Below are 27846 nucleotides of genomic sequence, written 5' to 3'. Positions count from 1 at the left end.
CAAGATAATTTGTGTCTTTTTACTACATCTTTTAACATGCGTAGACACTTTCTTTTGTTTATTCCAGTCATGATGAAGCACATGTCCATGTTCCCTAGTTTTTTCCGATTATGAATACCTGTGCTGTAGATGCTCTTGATTACTTATAACAAGACATGCTGTTCCCGAGTTGTCTCTCTCGATACACGTCGGACTCTCCGGAAGATATCATTGTATGTTGCACATAGTATAGTGTACGATTCATAATTTCCTCATCGGGATTCAAGACTTATGGACTATAATACTTGCAGCAAAAGTCGCCCAACCAATCTTTAAAAAAAATGAACAATTATGCTAAACATTCAAATGTTCCTTTTTTCTTCGACTACCTCATACGTAGCAGCAGAAATCATTGGTACAGTTACGTTTAGAGAAATGACACTATGTTTCGTCTGTGCCTGGAATAACAATATCGTTATCTAGCTCTTGAGGTTGTTATTGCCATGACGTTAAGATTGAATGGGACTCAAAAATGCACAAGTACACTACACATGCGCAAAAATGCACAAGCACGCTTCACATGCGCAAAAATGCACAAGCACACTACACATGCGCAAAAATGCACAAGCACACTACACATGTGCAAAAATGCACAGGCACACTACACATGCGCAGAATTGAAGAAGGAGGGATTGCAGCGACAGTGTCCATACCAGAACACAGCGGGCTACTACTACACATGCACACTCCATGAGACGAATATCCAATTACATTCCGTATATAGACAAAGATCAAATCTTAAAGATCAAATCTTAAGATCAAATCTTAAAGATCCAAGATTATATATGTATATTTGTCATCAGCCAAGGCAGTCCTGTGTCTTAAACCGATGTGAACTCCCTGTAAAGAACAAGATTATTTCAATAAGTGTTAGATTATCAACAATCCACCAGTTGCCAAAAGTTTGAATAGAGTGGTTCGGTAGCACAATAATACAGAGAAGAACAGCGAGACAATCATCAGCCCGATACTAGATATCGCTAATCGCTAAACTATAAGCCATGTGGTCCTTTGACTAATAACACACACACACAAACATTAATTTTTGGGACTAGTAATGTTTTAACGGTGGTCCTCTTTTTAATGAATTCCAAGTTTCAGGCTTATAAACTGATCCAAAGTAATTCGATTCAATGATCTAGCAAAAGCCTCCTATATACTTTTTTATACTGTTTGCCGATGAGGTCAACATTCTTGTCTCACAAAAAGTTTGATTACCTGATAAACAAGAATTTCTCAAGCCCTAATTCCCTTGTAGACAACTAGTCTCTCCGAGAGAAAAATAAACTCCATTCCCCTTGTCCACGCATCATTAGCATAGTCTCCGCAAATACAAATACATGTCACACTAAGGAACAGTCCTCGGTAAATACAAATATGTCACAATAAGAAACAGTTTTCAAACAAATATACGAGAACTGGTTCTTCATTTCTTACCTTTAGTCACTGAAAAAAGACAGCGGATACTGTCTGAAAGGTGTGTTTCACAATTTTATCAGTGCATGCTACTGATATGTAGGCAAGTGGAAGTTGGAGACGTTTGATGAAGAACATGCAAGTTTCTTTTTTTTTCATCTTCATGTAAGCTGCTTTTATCTTACGTACGTTTTTGTAGAACCGTTCCCCCGCTGGTCTACATGCCGATACAGCGGGAAGACAACGGGAAGGTCAGGTGCTTGAAACAGTACCTGCCACCTCTCTTCCTGCAGTCACGGTCATCCAGACATTCTGCACATATAACATACACAAATATGATCCTGACAGTTGAAGTTGACATTATCACTAACTCATCTTTCAGTGGAGACGTGGAGCAAATAAAATCTATCTCAGTTTAAACCTTCTTACATCCCAAAGGACTGCAACCTTTTCTGCTAACCGCGGTTCGAACTCCCCCGTCCCCCATTGCTTCAAAAGTAGGATCAGTAAGACGTGAACAAAGCACACGTTGTGATGCAAATATCATACATGTCAACCATTGCAAAAATCCCCATGTGGTCAATTTCGTGTCAAGCATAACAATTATACGCAGGCAAAACAACTTTTCTTCTTACATGTAATTGCTGCCATTAGTCAGTCACTCACTCACTCACTCACTCACTCACTCACTCACTCACTCACTCTCATTCACTAAACTTTATTGCTGGTATGGATGAACGGTAATAGCTATCTTACCCAAATGGCCCCTAGCTTCTCGTGCCGAAAATTGCTTGTCACAAACAAAGTGAATTTTCCCTCCCTGCATCACATCGTTGCATCTCAAACCAGGCGGACATGGACAGAAGACGCAACTGTCTCCTTCCTGCATGCCCTGACAGGTGGGCAGGCAATAACCTGTGGAGACAGTGGGAGCTATGTGCCTTACTTAGCATCTGCATGAAATAACATCCATGGAAGACAGGACTTCTCGGACAGAAAGACTGAACTTATTACGGGCAACCCACCCGAAATTTGCGGTCTCTACCAGGAAATCATCTATTTGTTTGTTTCTTTAGTTAATCACGTACATTTTTCAGGTGGTCCTAGGATTAACGTTTACTAGAAAGGCAACATTTGAAAGCAATTACAACATATCTCACTCTCCACGTATAACCGAACTGTTTCAAAATCGTCCCTGTACAAAAATAAACATTCCAAAATATTATATGCTTCGGCCCAGAGGTGAACTCTTCCAAATTCATTCCAGCCCAAACTGGATATTTCTTCATTTGACCCCCTATGCAAGAATGGACTCTCCCACAGTTACAATTAACTCTTGGATGATCACCCCGGTCCAAAATGTACAAAATGTTACCTCAGTCCGACACCCCATTCAATGAGTAGACTTTTTGAGAATACACGTTTTTGATCTCAAAGATTCCAAAAGATCCCAAAACAAATCATTTTGAAGTAGTGTACGCCACAGTTGTGAACACAGCCTTGTGGGCATATGACATTGACATTCTCATACCCAATTTCAGGTCTTTTGCTTAAGATGGGCAAGGCGCCAAAAATGTACATTATTTCGTCTAAAATGATCAAAAATTGCAAAATTAATAATTCTTAAGTGATGCATGCCAAATTCTTAAGTCATGCATGCCAAAGTCTCCTGTGGCATATGTTCTAGGCATCCTCGTACCAATTTCCAGGTCATTATGATTAGATTTTAGGGCAAAGGGGGGACAGAAATGTACATTTTGGTCTCGAAATGGGCACAAATCGCCCGATTTAATCATTTCAATTAATATTATTATTATTTGATCATTTCAAAGTGATAAATGCCAAAAGTGCCAGAACCTTTTTTACATGGCCTATTTTTTCCAAAGGGCCTATGCTAAAAATGTACCCACTCTACAATTCTGCCGAATGTCAGCTCATTCGGCCTAAGAGATGAAATATTTAAAGAAATGACTTTTCCATAATCGAAGGTCAAGTTTGACAATGGGCCTCCTGGTGACATCCTACGGTACTGCATTGTATGTTTGTATATGGACAGCATAGTTCAAGAAGTTGTGAGTGGATCTTCATGATATTTGGTTGGTGGGTGGGTAGGGATAAGCGAAAACGAAGGTCAAGTTGGATGATGGGCCTCCCAGCGGCTTCATATGGTACTGCAGCGGAACTTCAAAGTTTGAGGTCTAACATTATGGAAGCGATAGGGATGTGTGTGGTGATTAGCTATTGGGGCAATGAGTATGATGTGTAAATACGGGCCCCCTAGCGGCTTCGTTGGTGTAAAATGACCAAAATAAATCATTCTGAAGTGGTGTATGCCAAAATTGTGAATAAAGCCCTGTGGTTATGCATTACCAAATCAAATTTTGTTCTAATTTTAATTCAAGATGGCGGAGCATATAGACACGTAATCACTGCTCTCGTCATCACCGGTTTTTTTCTCGCCCACATCTTCATCTCTTGGCGTTTCTTGTGGCATACCGATTTGTTAACTGTCCAATAACTCGATGCCAAAGAAGCAATTGCCAAAACGAAAACGTAGGCCGACATCTGAAGACTCTTTCACGGAGGCTCTTGACAAAGAGAATATGGCGTCGTCTCAGGTGTCCCTGTCAACCATCTCTGCTAACCTGGCCGAATTTGCCTCCCAGACCTCGGCCAGCTTCAACAAACTCAACGACTCGATTTGCCACTTGAGTGAGGACATGAAGTCTTTACGTGAAGAAGTCACATCACTTCAGCAAAGTGTCAGTTTTGCCCACGACGAAATAGAAAATCTCAAGAAGGAAGCTACAACCGAAAATGAGAAGCTACAACACCGCGTCATCACTTTAGAAGCCAAGCTTCTTGCGGCAGAGCTCTACTCAAAGAAGCAGAATTTGTTATTCTGGGGCATTCCGGCCGAGAAAGATGAAAATCTGGTGGAAGTCGTGTGCAAGATCCTGCAGGAGGAGCTGAAGGTGAACAACGCCAGGAATGTCATGTTTGTAAACATTCATCGCCTCCCCAAGATCCGAGGTAATCCAATCATCGCAAAGTTTGTCTCGATGCTCGATCGCAACATGGTCCTCCAGCACGCGTACAAATTGCCGCCTAAGTCCGGGATCGGCGTCTCTGAGCACCTGCCTGTTGTAATTTACAAACAGAAAGAATCGTTGAGAGATGCCTTCCGCCATGCCAGGGGCAAAGGTATGAAGCCCAAATACAAATTGGTAGGGACCACTATGTACCTATGCATCGGGGTCAGTAAATACAAGACATCAGATGAATACTTTGACCATACCTGATCATACCTGACCTCCTGACCTATGACAAAGTAACCCTTGCCTTAACATGCCAAGTGCGCCAACATGATTACATTAATAGCCCGGTGTATTTGCAGTGTTGCACCTAGCTGTTTTGAAGCTAAGTTAATACAAGGACTATATTTCTATAGTTATTAATTTGAGTTTTTGTGTGTGTGCGTGTATGACGATCTGATTATGACCTTTATGTTCGAACTTAAGCCTTGTACTATTCACTCGAGTATGACTGTTGTTAATTCTTATAGGACTAAAACTGACCCTCCCACTTTACAACCCAAGATCAAGAATATACTTGTTGTCTAACTAATTGATTTTCCAATTATGTCTGATACAATCTCTGTTAATCTCTGCCCTAGCTTTGGACCCAAGAGATATCAAGGTCACGGTAAACATCTTACTTTTATGCATGTAAATGTCAATAGTATTTCTGCTGGTTCCAAACTCGATGAAATAGCATCACTAGCTTCAGATTTCAACATAGACATTATAGCAATCACAGAATCTTGGCTAGGCGACAGTATAGAAACATCCGACATTTCTCTGGTGGGGTTTCAGCCCCCCTTTCGACGCGATCGAAATCGCCATGGGGGTGGAGTTCTAGTTTATGTCTCAAACTTAATCCCATGTAGAAGACGCAGCGATCTAGAACCTCCTAACTTTGAATGTATTTGGTCGGAAGTCTGTGTTAGATCTTTCAAAATCCTGTTTTCTACTTACTACCGGCCGCCAGGGCAAGATACCTCCATGGTTAATCAGTTCATGGATTCCTTCACAGACTCTGTTGCTAGGGCACGCTCATCACGCCCTGATGCCATTATCGTGACAGGTGATTTCAACGCCAAACACGAAGAATGGTGGAATCTCGATCCAATCACATATGCTGGTGCTCAATTGTACCAGGCTGCGCAGCTGGTCAACCTAGTACAGATTGTTGAGGAACCCACCTGCGACCTTTCACACTCCCCCTCCCTCATCGATTTGATTTTCACCGACTTCCCACGCTACTTTCTAAATCATCGTGTTTTGTCGCCATTGTCAGGATGTCATCATTCTCCTACTATCGCCAAAATGAATCTTTGTGTTCCTGTTCCCAAACCTTATACGCGCACTATTTGGGACTACAAAAACATCAACTATGAGTCCCTTTCATCTTTTATATGTGATCCCAAATGGTGCGAATTATATAGGTGCGGGACTGTAGATGACGCTAGCGTCAAACTTGTTGAATTAATCCTGGAGGCAAAAAATCGATGCGTCCCTCACAAGACAGTCACTATAAGACCAAAAGATAAACCTTGGATGTCCCCAAGCATACGCCAACTTATGCGTTCCCGTGATAGAACGCATAAGATAGCCAAACTGTCAAATTCCTTAGCTCACTGGGAGAGATACCGCAAAACGCGCAACAAACTATCTCATGCAATTGAGCAAGCCAAGGTTGCCTATGAAGCGCATTTAGTTAATCAACTTTCTAATCCACTAACCTCTGAAACAAAGTGGTGGCACATTGTGAAACATTTCTATAGACGTAAGAGTCACACAGCAATACCTCCCCTTATAGATGGTGCTTCGTTCGTTGTTGATTCACATGAAAAGGCCTGTCTTTTTAATGACTATTTTGCTTCCCAATCATCAATTGATACATCTCAAGCTACCCTACCTGACCTTACATTTCATACTGATACTAGATTATCTTGTCTTCTGACTTCTCCTGAAGAAGTTGAATTATATATCAGTGACCTTGATATCTCGAAGGCCCAGGGCTACGACAATATTGACAATCGCTTTCTCAAAACTATTACTCCATTTATATCTGATAAAATAGCATTTGTATTTAATCTATCCTTATCACATGGAATATTCCCAACTATTTGGAAAAGGGCAAATGTCATCCCAATATTCAAGAAAGATAACCCTCAAGATAAATCTAACTACCGGCCAATCTCCCTACTTCCCACTTTGTCGAAGGTCCTCGAGAAAATTGTTTACAAACATGTTTATAACCATCTTATTTCCAATAATCTTTTGTATGCACTGCAGTCAGGTTTTGTAAAATCCGACTCCACTGTGTGTCAGTTAGTTTATATATGTCATTTGATTGTACAAGCTCTCGAGGACGGTAAAGAGGTGCGTTCTGTTTTCTTAGATTTCTCTAGGGCCTTCGACAAAGTGTGGCATTCCGGCCTTCTTTTTAAACTTAAACAGAACGGGTTTTGGGCCCTTTACTGTTCCTCGTATATGTTAATGACATAGTTAACAATCTGTATTCTCTACCTTTTTTATTTGCCGATGATAGCTCATTGTTTGAAATAGTCGAGAGTCCAACTACATCTGCAGACCGGCTTAACTCTGATTTGTCTAAAATTTTGTCCTGGTCGAATGCATGGTTAATGGAGCTGAACCCCTCGAAGTCAGAGGAAATATGCTTTTCCGCAAAAAAGACACCTTTAAATCACCCTCCTCTTTTTCTTGGACAGTCCACAATAACACGAGTTACGTCTCATAAACATATTGGAACAGTTCTAACCTCCAATATGTCCTGGAATCGACATATCTGCCAAACAACCGGTAAGGTTTCAAAACTAGTAAACGTCTTTAGTGTTCTTAAGTTTAAATTACCACGTCATGTCTTGGAACTCATCTATAAAACTTTTATACGTCCCTGTCTCGAGTATGCAGATGTAGTCTGGCATGGCTGTACAGCTGATGACTCTCGTCTAATCGAAAGAATTCAATACCATTGTTCACTTATTGTATCAGGGGCCATCAAAGGCTCGTCTTATTCTGCTGTCTGTGAGGAACTTGGTTGGGAAACCCTCTCAAACAGACGCCATATCCATCGATTATGTTTGTTTTCTAAAATCATCCATGGCCAAACACGGCCATACTTACAGGATTTACTTCCTCCAGAAATTTCTTCTGTTACCTCATAGAATCTGAGGAACAAAGCCAACTTAAGATCCCTCAGACATACCACCAATAGATTTAGTAAATCTTTTGTCCCTTATTGTTTAACTCATTGGAATGAACTTACTTCTGAGGTTCGTTCTTTAAGATACTCTCTGTTTCGAAACCATCTTACTAAATTAGTCCGTCCCCTTCGATCTCCCCATTATAACTGTGGTCCCCGCTACTCCGGCGCCCTTCTCGCCCGACTTCGCATCGGCACGTACAACTTAAATTACAGTCTTTTTAAGCGAAGTTTAGCCCCCAGTTCTGCTTGTAGTTGTGGATGCCCATGTGAATCCGTCCTGCATTACATGTTGAATTGTCCCTCTTACACTGACCAAAGGTCAAAACTCTTCAATACTTTTACACAGGAAATAGGCCATCTCATTAATCTCAACAATCTCTCTGATAAAACAAAACTAGCAGTTCTTTTAAAAGGTTCACCTACAATACCCTCCAGTTACAATTTCAAAATCATGCTGATGACACAAAACTTTATAAATGATTCAGGGAGGTTCTAAGTACTTCTACTTGGAATCGCCTTGAATCATTTGTGAATATTACCCTAACATTAATCAAGGGTCGGTACAGTTGTATATATTATGCATCTTCATATTTCAATTACTTTGTGTATTTAATTATTCAGTTACGTTGTTACTATTGTTAATTTGATACGCTTTACCTCAGTCATATCTTATCTTATTTATGTTACGTTTGTTCAGAAATTTGCTTAAGTTTGTTATTGTCTCTGTCTATTCTTATTTAGTTTTTCTGTGGTGCTGTAAAATAAGACTATGTACTTGAGTGTAGCGCCACTATGTCCATGTCCATGTGTATCTTGTCTTCTGAATTTAAAAAAAAAAAATGTTTTAAATACACAAAGAGTAAGAAAGATCCCAAAATTCACAAAATTAGTTATCTTGAATGTATGGCAAAGGCGTGAATAAAGTCCAGTTGGCATATATCTTAGGCATTCCCGTGCCAAGTTTCAGATCATTTGTTTTAATAACTGTACATTTTTTAATGGCTACAAATAGCAAAATTAATCATTTTGAAATAACGTTTGGCAAAAGTCTTAAATTCTTAATGCAGTCCTACGGGACATATGTCTAAGGCATTAATGCACAAAAGTTCAGTCAATTCGATGGACAGACGGCATGTGACTGCGTGCAGTAGCAGACCATGGAACACCTCCTCGTCTGCCCCCTCCTGCCTGACCCTTGCTCCACAGAGGACCTTGAAGCCCTGACCCCAAGAGGAATTGCAGTAGCGGAATATTGGAGAGGGGGCGTGTAGCAGGCAGAAGCGGTGACACGAGAAGAAGAAGAAGTTAATTCGATTGTAATAGGGACTCCATGAATAATAGTGATGTATCACTAATGGAGGTTGTAATAAACCAAACCAAACGCCATGATACAGGAGGCCAAAATATACATTTTGGTCCAAAAATAGCCCCAAACTCAATGAAATCATTTGAAAGGAAATGGAGAAAAACGTCATTGCACTTTCCCACTCTACCTTGGTGCCGAATTTCAGGTCATTTGGCACAAAAATGACAGAGATGGATCGATTTGAAGATTTGGCAGGGGGAGAAGAAGGAGGAAACGGACCATGCAAAAATGGACGGTTCCATATCAACCTTTTGTGCCACCGTGTTTGTGCAAATGGACCAGTCAAACATGGGTATGCCTAAACACCTCACCCGACCTCATCCGACCTCACCCGACCTCATCCGAGTCTAAAATGCGGTGTATACGGGGCAGGGACATTATTTGACGTTCTGGATACGTTAAATATGCAATTATAAATGCAAAACAAGCAGCAAACTTGAAGTATCTACCAGTTTTATAGGTAATGGGAGGTCAAGACGGCCGGCGCAATGAATACACACTACGTGCGTGTATTCGAGGCTGAAAAACACTTTGTGTACAGTTATTGTGTACAGATACTGTGTACAATTATTGTGTACAGTTACTATGAGTGGTTTGTGATGAAAAGGTAATTAGTACCCACCGTCTTATCGTCCTGTCGGACAAAAATAAATAAAAAAGGTATGAAGAACTTCCCCATGTAGACCCCAACAGTGGCATGATCCAATATGGCGGACAGAAATCTTCTATCTTGGAAACGAGCGGAGTAACTTATAAAAACTGATAAATACTTAGAGTTTGCTGCTTGTTTTGCATTCATAATTGCATATTCAACGTATCCAGAACGTCAAATAATGTCTATACCCCGTATACACTGCATTTTAGACTCGGATGAGGTCGGGTGAGGTCGGATGAGGTCGGGTGAGGTGTTTAGGCATACCGGTCAAACATCATCCCACTCCAAGATTGAATTTTTGAAAATACCCCCCTTTATGCAAGAATGGAAACACCCCTTTTCCGAAACATCCGTTGCCGTCATTTACAGGTATAGCGTTATTATTTTAGTATAATCTCAGCAACCATTCAAATGAGGTAATTTGAATGATTGATATTTCGTTTATATCGATAATCCTCTCTTTCTCGGTGAAGGATGGCAAATTTTTCAGGGGTGATTTTTTGTGGTTTCTTTATTCGGCTATAGAAAACAACAGCCAGGGCTACGTCGATGTAGGTTAGACTACGTCTGACCGTTTCCAAAATCATATCCAGTTGCTTGGGTAACTGTTATGTGGCATACAAAGGGTTAGCCCTGGTAACTGAACAATATGCAAACCTTGATACAAGCTTTCACAAAGACTAAAATACGACTAAAATACATATAAACGCGAACACACGTAGAACTCAGCGGATTTTTTAAATTCAAATTAGGTCCTGTTTGGCCTAATTATCATCTTACTATGTCAATCATCAGATCCACTTTTAAATCTAGCTATCTCCATACCAAACATAAGAGATAAAATTTCCGTCTTGTTTTTTTTCAATCGCCCAGCTAGTCATGCCAGCTGTTGACCTAGATTTTGGACGCCAGATGTGTACTATCACATGCCGCATACTATGGTGAAGCAGCGCTATACGTTTTCCTCAATGATTACGTAAAGTAGGTCATGATTTGCATATTGAGCATATCATTATGTAGATCATCACCTAAGGTACATACAGACCAAGAACAAGAAAAAAACATCTATCCCTGCTTGAGTTATCCTCCTCAAAAGTAACAAACAATTAGGCCCATTGCAGTTTAAGGCAAGCCGCAAGGGGGTCCAAACTTACCTCACTTACTCCCTAGCTATCTACCACTCGAAAATCATGACCATAGCACTTGCAAAAAAATCGACCACATGTTTAAAGTTGACCTTTCCTCTTACAACCGCTACACAACTACCAAAAATATCATGAAGATCCATCAAATGTTTCTCGAGTTATGCTCTTGACATACATACAGAACCACCCCACATCTGGCGCAACCGAAAACATAATCTTCTCGGCGATGATAACAAATCATTTTCAAGTGGATTATATCAAACGTGTTAATGAACTCGTGTGGTTATATGCCACAGGTACCCTCATGCCTAATTTCAGGTCATTTGGTTTTAATACCATGGGATAGGAGCACAAATTTATAGTCTTGAAATAGCCAAAAATCGAAAATGTCATCATTTCAAGGTACATGGCCGACGCACCTCCATACCAGATAAAGTCAGTGGGTTTTATTACAACAATCATTTAAGTGTGAATGATGTTCTGGAGGTGTGTGTTCATTGCACCCCTGTACAAAGTTACATGTCATTTCGTTGTAATAACAGGGCACAAGAACTCAAAATTTACATTTTTTCTACAAATGGTAAAAAACCCAATAGAATAATGTAAAGGTCTATGTAAAGGGAATGAGAAAAAAGCACTCTACCTCCATCAGGCAATTTCAAAAAATTAAGAAAAAATGAATTCATTTGAAGATTTGGCAGGAGGAGAAGGAGAAGAAAAAGCACGACAAACTGGAAAGGCCTTATTTGCGAGCAAATACAGCATATTTCAATCCGCCCCCTCCCTTAGCAAAAAAAACAAATGACTAGTGAAAAAGTGGAGCTTCCCAAATTAGAGTCTTATTGGCATAAATACCATTTAACTAACCAAACATCACATACCAAAAATACTGATGATTCGTCGACCTCATATTGAGTTGTTACATGTATCATTAATCATGCAGAAGTAGGTTGCAATAAAAACTTCTTCTGCCAGTTGGATACGGTCTTCGCAACCATTAGATCTGCTTGGAGATTAGTCTGGGAAACGCGTTGTTACGGCTTCAGTTTATTCTGTTGCTTCGCTGGATACAAACCTATTTCGTTGCTTCGTATATTTCTTGAGAGTCACGACTTAGAAACATACTTATGTCATTCTTCATTACTCATGAGAACTGGCTTTGTATCATCCACATCGACGTGTGCACATGACCCAACGTGGACCAGAATCGGTAGTACACCGCTACGATCAGTAGCGCGACGTTATCTGGACACAAGTTTGAATTACAAACTTACCCTCACGAGTGTGAGATCTCGGGTTCCCAACTAGGGCACAGTCACTCCGAGAACAGCAGTCATTGTTGCTTTTGCAGGTTCCCCCAATCCCTGCACAATCCTGCACAAAAAGGTTCCACAACACTTCCAATTGTCTTTTACATCATTTAAACCCTGACATTCTAAAGCGGCAACATAATTACCAGTGGACTAGCCCCCTGCTGATTTGGCCTTTTTGTCTTGCCCAAGTGCTATAATTGAGGTGGAAATGTAATCTAATGTAATCAAATGGGTTTTTTTTAAAGAAACATCTTGTTCAACAAAGCAGTGTTGCATTAGGAGAGTCAATTTCAAATATCATGTGAAGGATCTTCATTGACTAACGAAAAGGGCTAATGGAGAGGAGAGCAACCATATTTTATCATGCAGTGTATTGTATCGCGTATACCTTTAACAGTTTTTATCTTATCTTATCACTAGCCTCATCCAACGGTAGTTGGGGGTCGTGGTGATCAGCCACTATCTGAAAGAAAACCTTACATATATCTAAACACTACAACGATTATAGTAAAACACGAAATCCAAGGAAAGAAACAAAAGAGGATAGTCAAGATTTCTCACCACATCACTCCCGAAGCTATTCTTAAATTGCATCTTCTCCCCGCTCCACCAGTGGGCCTTCTTGACCTCTTCAAGCGCTTCTCCTGCTCCAACATCTTTGAATACAGTAAAACATGTACCAAATTATGTTCAGTAAGTATATGCAGCCATATGTGAGTCCCGTCATGTGAGCTTCCTCTTTTAGATACGCCCACCGATACTTATGTAGGTCACCCATTCTCCGTTAACGTGTGCAATTGCTGTCGCACAAGAATATCCATGTAGCTAATTGTTAAATCGCACATTGTCTTCGACTTTGGTAGTTTAATGTCACCAGTAGATATATGAAATACGAATAGTAACCTTTTTACCGTCATGGCAGGCTATTTGTAGGTCGTAAATATTTTGGCCAAGGGTTTCCGCTGGGACACAAATCAGAACAAGAGTTCCGCGACCTCATATCTCCATGAACAATTCTATTTATGCAAATGACTTGCACATTTACATAATATATGTTTAATCATAAACACCTTTATCTTACTTACACATGTTGCAATATTGACAGTCCTATAATTTTACAATTAGATGGATTTTTTGCATTAATTATGCAAATTAGGAATTCTCTTGCATAATTGGTATCTGTTGATGCTCCACTTTCCATAAACTACATGTTACATGTATTTGAGTCTTATAATGAAAAATACTGCGAATATAGATTTTCCTCATTAGCTATGCAAATCAAGTCCCAATTAGCATAACTCGCACTTCATTGTGTACATCTCTGTCTAAGCTACCCGCATACTAAATATCATGGAAATCCGTCGTTCCTTTGTTCAGTTATTCTCCTTAGAAGATTTTCACAATAACGCCCCAGCCAGCAGTTCCAGAGCAAGCTGCTAGGGTGCCCAAACCCACACCACTTCTTCATTACACCACAAGCTATCAGCCACCCCAAAATCAAGACCATAGCACGTCCAGGTCAAAAGATACAAAAACAGAAGTTCTGCTGCAGTCCCAAGGTCACATACCAGGGGGCCCAAAATCGACCTTCAACTTCGGCTTCACAACAGTTATAACATATATCAGCACACTAGACAGATACTAGTTCTGTACCATCAAATGATTTTTAACCCTATCTAGACAGGACTAATTCCCCCCCCCCCCACATCATATCTTCCAAATTGTATGGCGTATGATCAAATTTGCAGGGGGTGATAAGCATGTAAATATTAATTACTCTCCATAATAAGCCTTGATTACTTGGCGAAGATATATAATGTGTTCGTGGAATTATTTTATCATTTGCTTGTACCAGCACTTATAATTTGGCGGGTTGAAATCTAACTTAAGCGTATCCAATAATTGGTGAAAGGTGATATTTTTTAAGCAGGAAAGCCTCCGATATATATATGTATATACACGATTCCTGTATTTGATTCTTTAACCCATGACAATCGGTGAAGTAACATTTCATCCTTTCTATATCTCCCCTGATATGATAATCCTTAGATTTTTATACTTTCACAAAGCATGATCTACCCTTCCAGTTAGACCTAATGGGCCTGCCCACTGTAGGGAAAATACTAAGTTTAATCAGTACATAGCTCTGTCTTAGGCCAAAAGTTAGTGAATCTGGTCCATATACAAAGTGCCTTTATGGTCTAATAGATACTCTAGAATGTCATTTTGTATTTTTGTGGATATTTGTCACTGGTGTCGTCTTTTTATTGCATGTTTTCACATCAAAGCAAGACATAAACTGGGGCAAAATGGGAGCCGCCACATGTGTTACAACCAGCCAGCCCCCAATGGCGGAGCCCATGGGAGAGTGATTGACAGCAGCATCTGCTGAGGTTTGTCTTAGTTCGTGAAAGTTTGTGGGGATATGAATGGGGCATCTGAGAAGCCTGACGTGGTAGACTGGCCTGGTAGACAGGCCTGGTGGCATGGCATGGTAGACAGGCCAGCTTTTTCCGCGAACCCCAAATTGGTGATGCACACACACGAATTTCGGTGTATACGTATTGGAGACCACCGAAATCATAATTCCAGCCCTATTTCTTATCACATCCATGATTGTGAGTAAGATATTATGTGTTTCCTACAAACTATACTCCAAAATATCGTACCCATTTCTGGCAAAAAATGTGTCTACTGGAGACAGACTGGCTTGTCATTGGCGACTATCATCACTATACAAAACAAGAGTTCGGAGATCTCATATATCCATAAAATTTATTATGCAAGTTACGCCCTGATTTGCATAATTTATATTCAACCATGTTTACTGTCACATAACTTCCAAATGCCACAAATATGAAATTCCAGTTGTTTACCAATATGAAATAACAGTATTTTCTCATTGATTATGCAAATTAGGTCTTCATTTGCATAACTGTTATCAATGTCCCTTTATTTCTCAGTTACATCTGTTGCATTTCTGAACGGTCGTACCATTGAATGGAGTGGGTTTATAACATTGCCCTATTAATCATGCAAATTAGATTCAGATTTGCATGATTAGCATTTCATTATATCAAGTAACACTTAAGCTATCCACATGATAAAAACAAGTATACAGGTTTGGTTGTATATCCCTTTGTGGTTTGACCACTAGCTGTGGGGACCCTGGGGAATACTTGACCCAGTTTCGAAACTAACCAACAGGTGCAAGCTGTTACAGCATGCCTAGAATGAAAATATTTTCCTCACTACTTATGCAAATTAAGTCCCAATTCTCATAATTTGCACTTCATTGTGTGCAACTCTGTCTAAGCTACCTGCATATTGAATAACACGGAAATCTGTCGTTCCTTTGTTAAGTTATTCTCCTTGGAAGATTTTGACAAAAACGCCAATGCAGTTCCAATGTCATGTACCAGGGGGCCCAAAATCGACCTTGACCTCCCAACACATACCCACATACCAAATATCATTAACATCCATCCAGACGTTCTTGAGTTATGCTGACTACAAGCATCCGGACACAAACACACACGCAAACACACACACAAACACGCTCAAAACAATATCTCCATGAAAAAATCTCAATTTTTCATGGAGATGATAAAACAAATCTTGTTTGGTAATGTCACGTACCTCCCTCGTGCAGAAACTTCCAGTCTCGATTCTGAAGTTCATCTTTTACACGGTCACCTCCGTCTTGTCTACGGTTCATCAGCAATGAATCTTTTCTGTGCCTCTTTCGCTTTTCCTCTAGCTTCTCCAGAAGCTTGCTGAGTTCCTCGAGTTCCACCCCATTTTGTTTTCGATACATGGATTCGTACTCTTTCTCTTTCTTTTGATCCTCATTTCCGTCATCATCCCTTTGATTGTAAATGGGCTCGTACTCCGCTTCATCTCTCTTTCGTTCGTACTGCTCCTCATTGTCTTCTTTTTCCTCATCCATCCTCTTAAACACAGGCTCGTACTCATCCTCTTTGAATTTCTTTCGCTCTTCCTCTTCTTCATCTCCCCTTTTGTACATGGGCTCGTACTCCTCCTTGTTTCTCTTTCGCTCCTCTTCTTCGTCGTTGTCTCTCTTGTACATGGGCTCGTATTCCTCCTCTTTGTATCTCTTTCGCTCCTCCTCCTCTTCTTCGTTTCCTCTTTCGTACGTGGGCTCGTACTCCTCCTCTTTGTATCTCTTTCGCTCCTCCTCCTCTTCTTCATCGTTTCCTCTTTTGTACATGGGCTCGTACTCCTCCTCTTTGTATCTCTTTCGCTCCTCCTCCTCTTCTTCATCGTTTTCTCTCTTGTACATGGGCTCGTACTCCTCCTCTTTGTATCTCTTTCGCTCCTCCTCTTCTTCGTCGTTTCCTCTTTTGTACATGGGCTCGTACTCCTCCTCTTTGTATCTCTTTCGCTCCTCCTCTTCTTCGTCGTTTTCTCTCTTGTACATGGGCTCGTACTCCTCCTCTTTGTATCTCTTTCGCTCCTCCTCTTCTTCGTCGTTTCCTCTTTTGTACATGGGCTCGTACTCCTCCTCTTTGTATCTCTTTCGCTCCTCCTCTTCTTCGTCGTTTTCTCTCTTGTACATGGGCTCGTACTCCTCCTCTTTGTATCTCTTTCGCTCCTCCTTCTCTTCATCGTTTCCTTTTTTGTACATGGGCTCGTACTCCTCCTCTTTGTATCTCTTTCGCTCCTCCTCCGCTTCGTCGTTTCCTCTTTTGTACATGGGCTCGTACTCCTCCTCTTTGTATCTCTTTTGCTCCTCCTCTTCTTCGTCGTTTTCTCTCTTGTACATGGGCTCGTACTCCTCCTCTTTGTTTCTCTTTCGCTCCTCCTCCTCTTCTTCGTTTCCTCTTTCGTACGTGGGCTCGTACTCCTCCTCTTTGTATCTCTTTCGCTCCTCCTCTTCTTCGTCGTTTTCTCTCTTGTAAATGGGCTCGTACTCCTCCTTTTTGTATCTCTTTCGCTCCTTCTCCTCTTCGTCGTTTTTTCTCTTGTACATGGGCTCGTACTCCTCCCCTTTGTTTCTCTTTCGCTCCTCCGCCTCTTCATCGTTTCCTTTTTTGTACATGGGCTCGTACTCCTCCTCTTTGTTTCTCTTTCGCTCCTCCTCCTCTTCATCGTTTTCTCTTTTGTACTCCTCCTCTTTGTATCTCTTTCGCTCCTTCTCCTCTTCGTCGTTTTCTCTCTTGTACATGGGCTCGTACTCCTCTTTGTTTCTCTTTCGCTCCTCCTCCTCTTCATCGTTTTCTCTTTTGTACTCCTCCTCTTTGTATTTCTTTCGCTCCTCCTCTTCTTCGTCGGTTTCTCTCTTGTACATGGGCTCGTACTCCTCTTTGTTTCTCTTTCGCTCCTCCTCCTCTTCTTCGTCGGTTTCTCTCTTGTACATGGGCTCGTACTCCTTCTCTTTGTTTCTCTTTCGCTCCTCCTCTTCATCGTTTTCTCTCTTGTACATGGGCTCGTACTCCTCCTCTTTGTTTCTCTTTCGCTCCTCCTCTTCATCGTTTTCTCTTTTGTACATGGGCTCGTACTCCTCCTCTTTGTATCTCTTACGGTCCTCCTCCTCTTCATCGTTTCCTTTTTTGTACATGGGCTCGTACTTCTCCTCTTTGTTTGTCTTGGGCTCTTCCTCCCCTTCATGTCCCCTTTTGTGCATGTAATTGTATTCCTTCTCTTTTCGCTCCTTGTTTTCACTATCATCGTCTCCCTTCTTGTATAGGAGCTCGTATTCCTTTTCATGGTAGGATTTTCTTTGCCTTCCATCAACATCACCAACTTGCACCTTATCCTCATCGCGTTTTCCCCTTTCTTCCTCACCATTACGTTTGTCGTCCTCGTGTTGATTGATAACCTGTAGAATATACAAAAGCCAAAATCCCTTCATCAAAAACATAAAAACAGTAACGTTATTCATATCAGCTCTCTAAAAGTTGCAAGGTCTAGTTGCATTACACATTGATTTTTTTGTCTTGAATAGGTTTGACTCAAATAGTTTCTTCGGAGTACTTTGGTTCTTGAGCTAGCACCTGTTTTGACTAAATGTAGCTACTACGCCATTACATTGTGTTATGGTGTTCTTTAAATCTATTTAACTTATTTGATTGATGTTTATGTTTGTCTCTATTAAGTTGCCTTGGAAAAGTGTTTATTTTGTGTTGATTACTGTGCCTGTGCCATGCGTGTCTGTACTTATTTTTGTTTGAACATTTTTAGTAAAAAGAAACATTTGATTTTAGAACAGCACGGGATTTTGGTCAACATATTCCAAAGAATGAAGAAGGAACTGAAGAAAGGAAGGACGGATTCCCATCATCTTAGGCATGCAGGTAGCTCAGGCAAAGATGGAAACAATTAGATACATATTGTGCGAATAACTACTTGATTTGCATAGCTAATCAAAAAATTATAAACTCATTTAATTCAGAGAACTGGACTCCAATAAATGTAACACGTGTAATCTATAGTAAATGTAGGTGGAACATATACAGATACCAAACATGCAAATAGGGGTATCTTTATACTTGTGACATTTGTCTTAGTTAAAGGTGAACATCACCGTGCATAAATTATGTAAATGTGAACGTCATTTGCATAAAATCTACAAATGCTCAAGATATTTCATGGAGGTATGAGGTCGGTGAACTCTAGCTAATATTATGATCATTAAATGTTCGTTTCTTATAAAGACTGAGTAAAGACAGGGGTTATTTGTCTCCCCAAAACAAAACTCATATATTTTACATACATTACATTATATCAAGAAACCTCATATATTTTACGTAAGTACGTAAATCTGCGAGAACTTGTTTGGTTTTTGACATTACAAAGTTGGTCGGTTTATGTAATGTTAACAAATTTCGCAGGCAGGTGTTTGCTGTACACCCATTCTCCGTTAACGTGTGCAATTGCTGTCGCACAAAAATATAATAGCTAATTGTTAAATCCCACAGTCTTCAACTTTGGTAGTTTAATGTCATGGCAGGCTATTTTTAGGTCGTAAAGGGCATTATTTTGGTTTGTAACCGTCAAAAAAGACCTGTCGCAAATCCCAAATAGCACAATAGGCACTGCAATTACGAATAAAATTTTATCGGTGATTTATACCTACCGGTGAAGTCAACATGAAACAAGCAGGGGAGTTTGTCCAGGTGGACCATATCTCAAGCCCAGGTGCCATTTATGCCTGTCGGAAGTTTTTAACTTTGACTTACGTTACGAAGACGAATGAATAAGAATCTGTCACAAAAGAGTGATTGGCCCGAATTCCTTATGTGTTTTAATCAGTCACGGTATGTAGTATACTATAAAAAAACACTACACTACTCTCAAACAGCACTGCGAACTATTGTCGGATGAATTACAGCTTTATTAGAGCTTGACGCGTTTCGCCATTTTTTTCATTAAGCTTACGTTACCATTATTACTGCTCGAAAGTAGCCTAAACTTGCCTTTTACAAGGGAGGGCATAATCAGATGAGTATTTACCTGCCTCTAATTCATTCAGCAACCTGACCGTTTATTTTTTTCACCAAGTGATTGTCAACATTGACTTACGTTACCCCTTGACTTACGTTACCATTACGGTACGCGTCATCGTAGATGCAGCGTTTAATAAGATAATCAGGATTGCAAGTCAGAGGGTGTGTCAAGGGTCAGCCTCGTTCTGTGTAGCGCCTCTGCGGCCAAGTTCTGATGCTGTTCTTACCATGAAAAACGTCAACAGATGGCACGTACATGTGCACAGGAAACCATCTCATATCTAGGAAGCCGAGTTTGTAAAATTTTCCATCTAAATTTCAAAGATGATACTTGTAAGCTTTCATAGAACGAGGGGTTAACTCACATGGGTAATAGATTGGTTCAAATACACTTGTTTCCTAGAGGAATCCAAATAACTTAAGCACATGACATTGGTAACGTATTACTAAGTCAACATCAACACGTTGACTTACGTTACCATAGTTATGAAGAATATTTAGCTTAATTGGAACAAGCAGAGGTAGACCGCATGCCTAGCACCGCTTATATACATAAATGAATCGTTACAACTCCTGTGTACTAAATATCAAAAGTTTTTGATGTACGTTAATAAAGTATTGACTTACGTTACCATTTTAATACATCGTCTCTAGGTTACGTATATATAGTTTCATTCCAACTATTTTCACTATTGATTCTACAGTTCTTCTTCCGGGGATAAAACGAAGTAGATGTTGCAATTATTTTTTGTACACCAGAAAAGATGGTGTTGTGTGTTTGATTTGTTAAAAATGTATCCAACTCAATCGGAACAAAATTAGGTGATTTCTCTCAAACAGCAGGTAGAACTATCAAATGCTATCCACTAATAGGCACGCCAGGGGTTTCCGCTTGGACACAAAGCAGAAAAACGGTTTGTACTCATGAATCAGGCGTGTAGAAGACGTCACCAGTGGGTTGACACGCTTTTTTTTATATCACTAAAACATAAGTAACATCACAGCGTTAAACGGTCAATATCTCAAAAAAGGGAAAGTCCTAGCACCTAACAAAACTTGTTTGGTATAGTGAACAATAGTAGTTATATGTAAGGCACATTACGTAAGCTTTATGAAGAACTTTATTTTTTGACATTTTCAAACCCCAATTGCACACGTTAACGGAGAATGGGTGTGTAGCTTTGTGGGTAATTGGCGTCTGGAATTTTTTTATTTTCTAATTTTTTTATTTAATCTTTATTCAACGGAATAAAAGAACATAAACAAAGACATCTGTATAATATGCTAACATAAGAGTACACACACACACACACATGCTAGCATTTGAATACATTTTGAAGTTCGCCCCATTTTCTATAATGACTACTTAACTTGTTCCTTTTTCGTGCGATGGTTTCTTCTAGACACTTGAAATTATTAACAAATGAGATAAATCTATACAACGAAATGATACACGACTCACGATTTTTAAAAATATATACCTTACCCAGAAGAATAATAAGGTTGCACAGTATCGGCACAGATTCAGAGTGATCCCCCAACAAAATATTCATTGGATTATTGACATAGAGATAAAGCCCTGTTGTTTTGTTTAACCATCTTTGTACGCTCCGCCAAAACTCAACCACCTTTCCACAGTCATAGAAAAGGTGTTTTGTTGTTTCTTCCTCTTTTTTTACAAAGGGCACATAATGGAGAATCTTTCACTTTCCAGATGTGTAATAATCTATTTGTCGCTAAAAATATGTGTACTAATTTGAATTGAAAGATTCTGGTCGGGGGATCGATTGTTAGTTTATCTATGAGGAGAAAAACTTCCTTCCAAGGTACAATGTCGTTCAGTTGGTCTTCCCAGTAAGTCATTATGTTCCTAGGGTGATCAATCAAATCGTTCTTTTCTAAAAAGAACTTTTAAATTTTTCTGTTGATTTTGACACCTCTTATCCACTCATAATTTTGTAACATAGGTCTGCATACTTGTACATCGCTACAATTCCTTACATTGCAACATTTCAATCGACGGTACTGGGGGACAGCTGATATCAATCTTTTATAAACAAACTCGGAAACAGTTACATTAAATTTCAATCTTAATTCTGTGTAAGACAGCACTTTTCCTTCTGCATCTAAAATATCATGTACAAACAGAATACCCTGATCCAGCATATCCCTCCATAATAATGGTTTATCATCAATCTTAAAATGACAACTATACCATAGAACATGGGACTGCGAACCATTCTCAGGAGGGTTAAACTGGAATGATAGCCACGATGACAATACATATAAGAAAAATACACTTACACTAGGGAGCTCATGCTTCAGGAACGTGACAATTTTCACTTTGTCATCACCGACTTGCATAAATGGAAACAAACCCTTCCTGAATACAACATGGGTGTTTGATAGAAGTTTTGAACAAAACCAGAGTGTGTTATGATAAAGCTTAGGAATCCAGGAAGCTTTCAAGGAAGCATTAAAAGCGTCTGGAATTTGCGATAACAGGAAATTGACCTCAAGGACGGACAACACCAAAGGGATACAGGCAGTGGAGGCCGTCCAGCGGAGGGCCGTCCGAGTGACTCTGAATGACTACCGGCGGACTAGCAGCGTGACACAAATGCTCAATGACCTGCAGTGACCCCTTCTCTTCGAAAGGAGGAGGAAGGCCCGCCCCACCTTTCTCTACAAACTAGTCAACAACCACATCAATATAAACACTGACAGTCTACTGAAGCCAGCTCAGGGGCGCACCTGGGGGAGCCATACTCTCAAATCTCAAACAACCAACGTTAAAAAAGATACATTCAAATATTCATTCCTCCCCCGCACTATCCCCCAGTGGAACGCCCTGCCTGGCGCGGTTGTTACGGCTCCCACCGTTGAGTCATTCCGGTGTGTCTGTCTGTGTGTCTGTCTGCCTGCCTGTATGTGTGTTTTTACCGGATTTTGTAGCATAATTAAAATCCCTCTGGATGGATTATGATGATATTTCTTAAGAAGACGAGGGCCAAGGTCGATTTTGGCCCCCCTGGTATATGACCTGGGTACTGCAGCAGAACTTCCGTTTGTTGTCTCTTTTGTCCTGGACGTGCCATGGCCTTTTTTGTGGCAAATAGCTTGTGATGGAAGGAAGAAGTGGTGTAGGGCCCCCTAGCAGCTTGCTCTCGAACTGCAGGGGCGATTTTTTCAAACTCTTTCAAGTAGAACAACCTCATATCTGCATAAACCACTCTGATTATGCAAATGACTCACATTAACACCACTTCTGCCTTCCTTCCTTCCTTCCTTACTTCGTCCTTGCTTTGGTCCTGATTTTATGGTGGCAGATTGTGATAATCAAAAAAAAAATCAAGCAAAATTTCGACAAAAGCATGTCCAGGTCAAACGATAAGAAAAAACTGCTGCTGCAGTAACAGGGCCACACACCAGGGGACCCAAAATCGACTTTGTCCTTCGTCTTCTCCGCACCTACTCAATACCAAATATCCAACACAATACACCAAGAGGTTTAAGCTAACTACAAAAGTCCGGAAACACAGACACACTGACACGCAGACACGGATCTCCATGATAATCAGTATGCAAGAAGCTTGCATAGAGATGTACACACTGAAAGTAAGTTGTTGTTTAATTCGCATAATCAATAAGGAAAATCTATATTTGTTGTGATTTACATAATAGGACTTAAAGGCATCCAGAGCATTTTATGACTCTTGAAACTTGAGTAAAAAAAAGTCAAATTTCTAGTCATTCCTACACATAGTAAGTTTCAATAACACTATACCATTACATATCGACATTAAAGGAGCAAATATACGATGTCGTTGTGTGGTGAAAACTGATAGAAAATCCAAGCCCTAATAGACTGATCCTGACTGTCCATCACAATTAGCGGATCGACCAATGACAGAGTGACTGCATGTCCGTCAAATATTTGCATTTTTATGTTTTAATTTTGCATTTCTACGTTTTGACGGAGGTGGGCGGGGCTATGGTATCGGTCTTTTTACAGTAGGCGAGTGAAACTAAAAGATCACCATGTAGCTTATGTTTGTGCCGCTTTTGAGCACTTTTGATAAGAAATCCGTACGCAAATGTGGTAAACAGTGGCATTAAATGTCATTTTCATAAAGATTACAGCAACTAGAATATTTCCAGTTTTCAATCCTCATTAAATGCTCTGGGTGCCTTTAAGAACATGTGACATATGTGATTTATGGTAGGAGAAACGCCACTTCACTCCACTTCTAGTGGTGATGACGGTGAAGGTGCTCAGAAACAAAACAAAAAACGGGTTTCAAAAGAGCAGACATTTTTCATCCATCCGTCGTGGGATGTAACGTTGGGTAACATAAATTCGCCATTTTCCCGATAATGGTTGACTGAAATCAATCTAGCAGAACAATAAACCATCCTTTTTTCTATTATTCTGTCAGTATCATGTACTATCTTTGCACTAATCATATATATAGTAGATTTTGTCTCTAGTCGTGCTGACACCATAATATTTCAACTTGAAACTACCGTCCGCCGCACGCACAATGACGGTGTTGTCGGACAGGTGTGAACATTATTTCGGGAGAGAAGATTCGTCTTGAATATCTTACCGCTAATTACATTTTATACAGCAGCTATTCGTTCCATCCTTGGCTTGAGGAGAGTGCTATGGATATAGACGTGTCCAAGTAAAAAAATACACGAAAAAACGGCCGTATCGCACACATCAGGCCTTCGGAAACAAGCCGTGTGTTGAGTCGGTAGAACATTCCTCAAAGTCGACCCCCACCGTCATGGAAATTTGTACATTATTCATCGGGGCGTTAGCTGGATGCCGTAGAAATGGTATAACTACTATGTCCATGTGTTTCTGCTTTTGCTAAGAGCAAACTTTGAGGAAAATATCGCCATCAGTCCACTATCACACACAACATTTAGACAAAAAAGTGTTCCTCGCAAACGTTTGTCGTCTGCCGAATAGCAGGATTCTGGGTAACGAGTATGGCGGCGGGAAAATTCACCGTAGTGCCGTAGCCATTGGTTGCAGCAAAAAAGAGGCGTTTTGATGATTAATCACACTTAGAGTCCAGTTGTAGGTTAGCAAAAGAGATTCTAATAAGATGTATTGTAAATAATTGTGTTGAGCAGGAAGCGGATGTGACATTTGTCTTATAAACCAGCGAACAACTATGTAGTATAATTCTCCCACGAAGCCCTCAGACTGTGACAATAAGGGACGGAGAGTTTTTGACGTAGCCAACTTCTAACGCATGGTTATCGAAGCTTTTCAGACAGTGTTCTCAATACGTTAGTCTGTCACGTTTGCTTTTCTAGCGGTATTACTGATGTTGCATCTAGCACATATCCCTAAATACCCCGTTTTCGAAAAATCGCGAATTTAAGTACCCCGCGAATTTATGTTACCCAACGTTAATTACGTGGATCGTGTTTTGTTCCCACTTCAGGTTAACTCCTATAGACCCCACTGTTGCAGTATTCATACTCTGGGAGCATGTTACTGGGAGCATGTTAGTGAGGACAGAAGTCCTCATGCGAGGGATAACAATGCGGTGAATGCCGCCTGTCATCGGCTCATCAAATTGTTCAACCTGTACTGTCGAGATGAGCGAAATAAAAGTCAAATGGAAGTTCACATTTTTCCTCCATTCGTCGTCTCTCCTTAGCTTCATATAATGTACCAGATTCGCATGACGCGTGAAGTGTGGGAGAAGATAGAGAGTGTAGGAAATATGTTTATGTGGATGTGTGTGTGGAGGGGGGTTGGGGGGTTGGGGGGGTGCATCACTGCTTCTTGTGCACGACAAGTAAATGAAGGATTGCCGTTCAGACAATGCATGATTATCTTTATAAAAAGAAACACACTGCAATACAGCAAGATGACAATCCCCTTGCGAGATTAGTTGTTACAGTCTGTTTTAAACATCCGAGCAGTATACCATGTATGCTGTCATGGCCTTTGTGCTCTGACCGGCTGCCGATGGCGAGAAAACAGCATGAGCCTTGCGGAGGCTTCAATGCTTATCCGATAATGACCTTGAGCCATACGGCAACCACCAGGCAACTGCATTTCGCCGGGCCATTAAGATTCTCCAGACGGACGGTCGTAGTTTTTGGTTTTTAGATATACTGACTAATGATTTACACAATTGATTACTAATTATGCAAATCAGTATCTAATATGTAACATTGAACGTTACGTGTAATTGAACATTGTCAGATATAGATTATGTAAATTTCGACCTCATTTGAATAATTGGCGAGAAACTGCAAAATAGCTTTTTTGTTAAGATAAGACTGTCATACTTTGGACTGCTATTTGGGAGGAGAAGATGATCAACTGATATATTTTCTGCAAATGAGGACCTTATTTGCATAATTAATGAGAAATGCTCATAATACATCAGTCACAAAATTTAAAATCATTTGGCGAAGGTATAAGGTCATGGAACCCTAGTTCAGAGAGAGATTAATACTCGTAGATCGATTATGTACTCGTTTATATGATAAATGAGAACTCCCGGCAATGCGTCATTGGTAAATGCGTTTATACTTGTGACACTTGTCACGTAGGTTACTGTTGAACTTGAATCATACAAAAGGATAACATACTTTCTATAATTAACAACACAAGTATATGTGGTCGCGGAAAGCTAGTATTATGTTACGAAAGGGACGACTGTCCTATTGGGAAATGCAGCGATTGCTTATGCTTAATGATAAAAATGGCATGCTCACGACATATCTAACTCAAGCAACAGGCCATGCTGAATCTAAGACATGCGTACAGCGCAGGTATCAGGAGGTCCAGGCTATGCAAATTAGAATTCATTTTAAAGCAGGATTTATGTCTCTTTTCTACTGGTTCTGTCCCGCCAGTAAGGATATGTTGTGGTTGCCATTGATGTCTGTGAGGCGCTTGGTTGGTTGATATGGAGTTTTAGGGCTATGTCTGCTTCTCATCATCATTTTTTCGGGTCTGTCGCCAAGACTAAATTTACTTTAATCTGTTCTGAAACCTCCCGGTAGGATTATTCTTGACCCACGCTGCGTGGCATCTTTGTAATCCATTTTTCATCCTGTAAAAAGCCGGGTTTTGTAACTGTAGTGGTATCTATAAGATCGCATCTAGTCTCATTAGCTTGAGTACAATCCTTTTTGAAATATTTCAAAAATATTTTATTCGGTTTAACTAACGTTATCATTTTTATGTACACTTAGTCGTAGACCAGCGAGTATGAGACAAACAATGGCTTGTGGTTTTGCACACATTTCGATTTTTAAAGTATTCACCCTTCTCGTCTACGCCTTATACAACCAAGCTATATAAACTTCTACGATTCCTAGATTTTAAAAAATTCCTGTTCGATCCAAATTAGAAAATCCTCTTTATATGACTGAATTGTTTGTTCAGCCAGCATTTTGTTACCTGGTGCTTCATACATTTTCCACAACCTGTCAATTCTCTGGGAGATGTTGGCAACGATAGCGATGTCTTAACATGGTAGTCGACATCTATCAATCAGCATGATAATCATCAAATTCCTCCTTGAACAAGAATGTAGATATGGCATGTGCTTAATAGCATGTTAAACGTCTAGTACATCAGAAAAAATGTTAATGTTGTTTTAAAATCGTTTGATGTTCTGATTGCTAACATTCATAACAGCCTCCATACTTATGGTGACGTGTGCAGTTTGTCTAGCCCTTCAAAAGGGCATCAAAATAACAGAAATCTTGCTGTTGCGTGTCCCTACCTTGGGCAGCCTTTCAAGGAGTTCGCTAAGCTCTCGTAGGGCCGCCATATCTTCCTCCCGCACCGACTCCTTCATCGTTCGTTCAACGGGAACACTGTGCCCATCGACGTAGAGAAAAAGAGCGCCGACCACAAACATTATGGCGATCCGCATAATGCTGGGATCTCCTCATCGGTTGTACCACGTAGAACAAGATGTGGGTGTTTACGCCCAGCTCAAAACCTCGCACTGTTCAGAAACAAGATGCCCGTGAAGAAGGTGGCTCCGATGTAATCTACATACTCGTAATGCTACCAACATAAATATGGAATGGTGAAACCATGGCAACGCAAAATTGTTATGGGACTGAGGTGTGAATTCGGTGGAATGCCATG

At 40.3% G+C, this 27846-nt stretch overlaps 1 protein-coding gene across 2 annotated transcripts; it reads right to left on the bottom strand.

The window, feature by feature from the left end:
- LOC136445948 (trichohyalin-like) lies at positions 1 to 27846 on the bottom strand. 2 transcript variants are annotated; one of them, XM_066444182.1, is made up of 7 exons: positions 27473 to 27846; positions 15868 to 18070; positions 12790 to 12884; positions 12190 to 12289; positions 2212 to 2388; positions 1645 to 1767; positions 1 to 879 (listed from the first exon to the last, which is right to left on the bottom strand). In XM_066444182.1, exons 1-6 carry the CDS (start codon positions 27623 to 27625, stop codon positions 1673 to 1675), a joined length of 2823 nt encoding a protein of 940 aa, XP_066300279.1. In that variant the 5' UTR covers positions 27626 to 27846; the 3' UTR covers positions 1 to 879; positions 1645 to 1672. The 2 variants fall into 2 exon arrangements, with proteins under 2 accessions (XP_066300279.1, XP_066300280.1); XM_066444183.1 differs by having other exon boundaries at positions 2212 to 2370; positions 27473 to 27844.

This window comes from Branchiostoma lanceolatum, chromosome 12 (genome assembly GCF_035083965.1).
Source record: "Branchiostoma lanceolatum isolate klBraLanc5 chromosome 12, klBraLanc5.hap2, whole genome shotgun sequence".
Lineage (NCBI taxonomy): Eukaryota > Metazoa > Chordata > Leptocardii > Amphioxiformes > Branchiostomatidae > Branchiostoma > Branchiostoma lanceolatum.
The sequence above is the reverse complement of the archived record's forward strand: the minus strand, read 5'-3'. Positions and strand labels throughout refer to the sequence as shown.

What these genes read in the sequence shown, in the direction of transcription:
- LOC136445948 (XM_066444182.1), bottom strand. Translation starts at nt 27,625, where the DNA reads ATGCGGATCGCCATAATGTTTGTGGTCGGCGCTCTTTTTCTCTACGTC. An exon ending in TCCTTGAAAGGCTGCCCAAG is followed by an intron (nt 18,071 to 27,472) that starts GTAGGGACACGC and finishes TATATTCTACAG; the next exon opens with GTTATCAATCAACACGAGGA. An exon ending in GAAGTTTCTGCACGAGGGAG is followed by an intron (nt 12,885 to 15,867) that starts GTACGTGACATT and finishes CTGTATTCAAAG; the next exon opens with ATGTTGGAGCAGGAGAAGCG.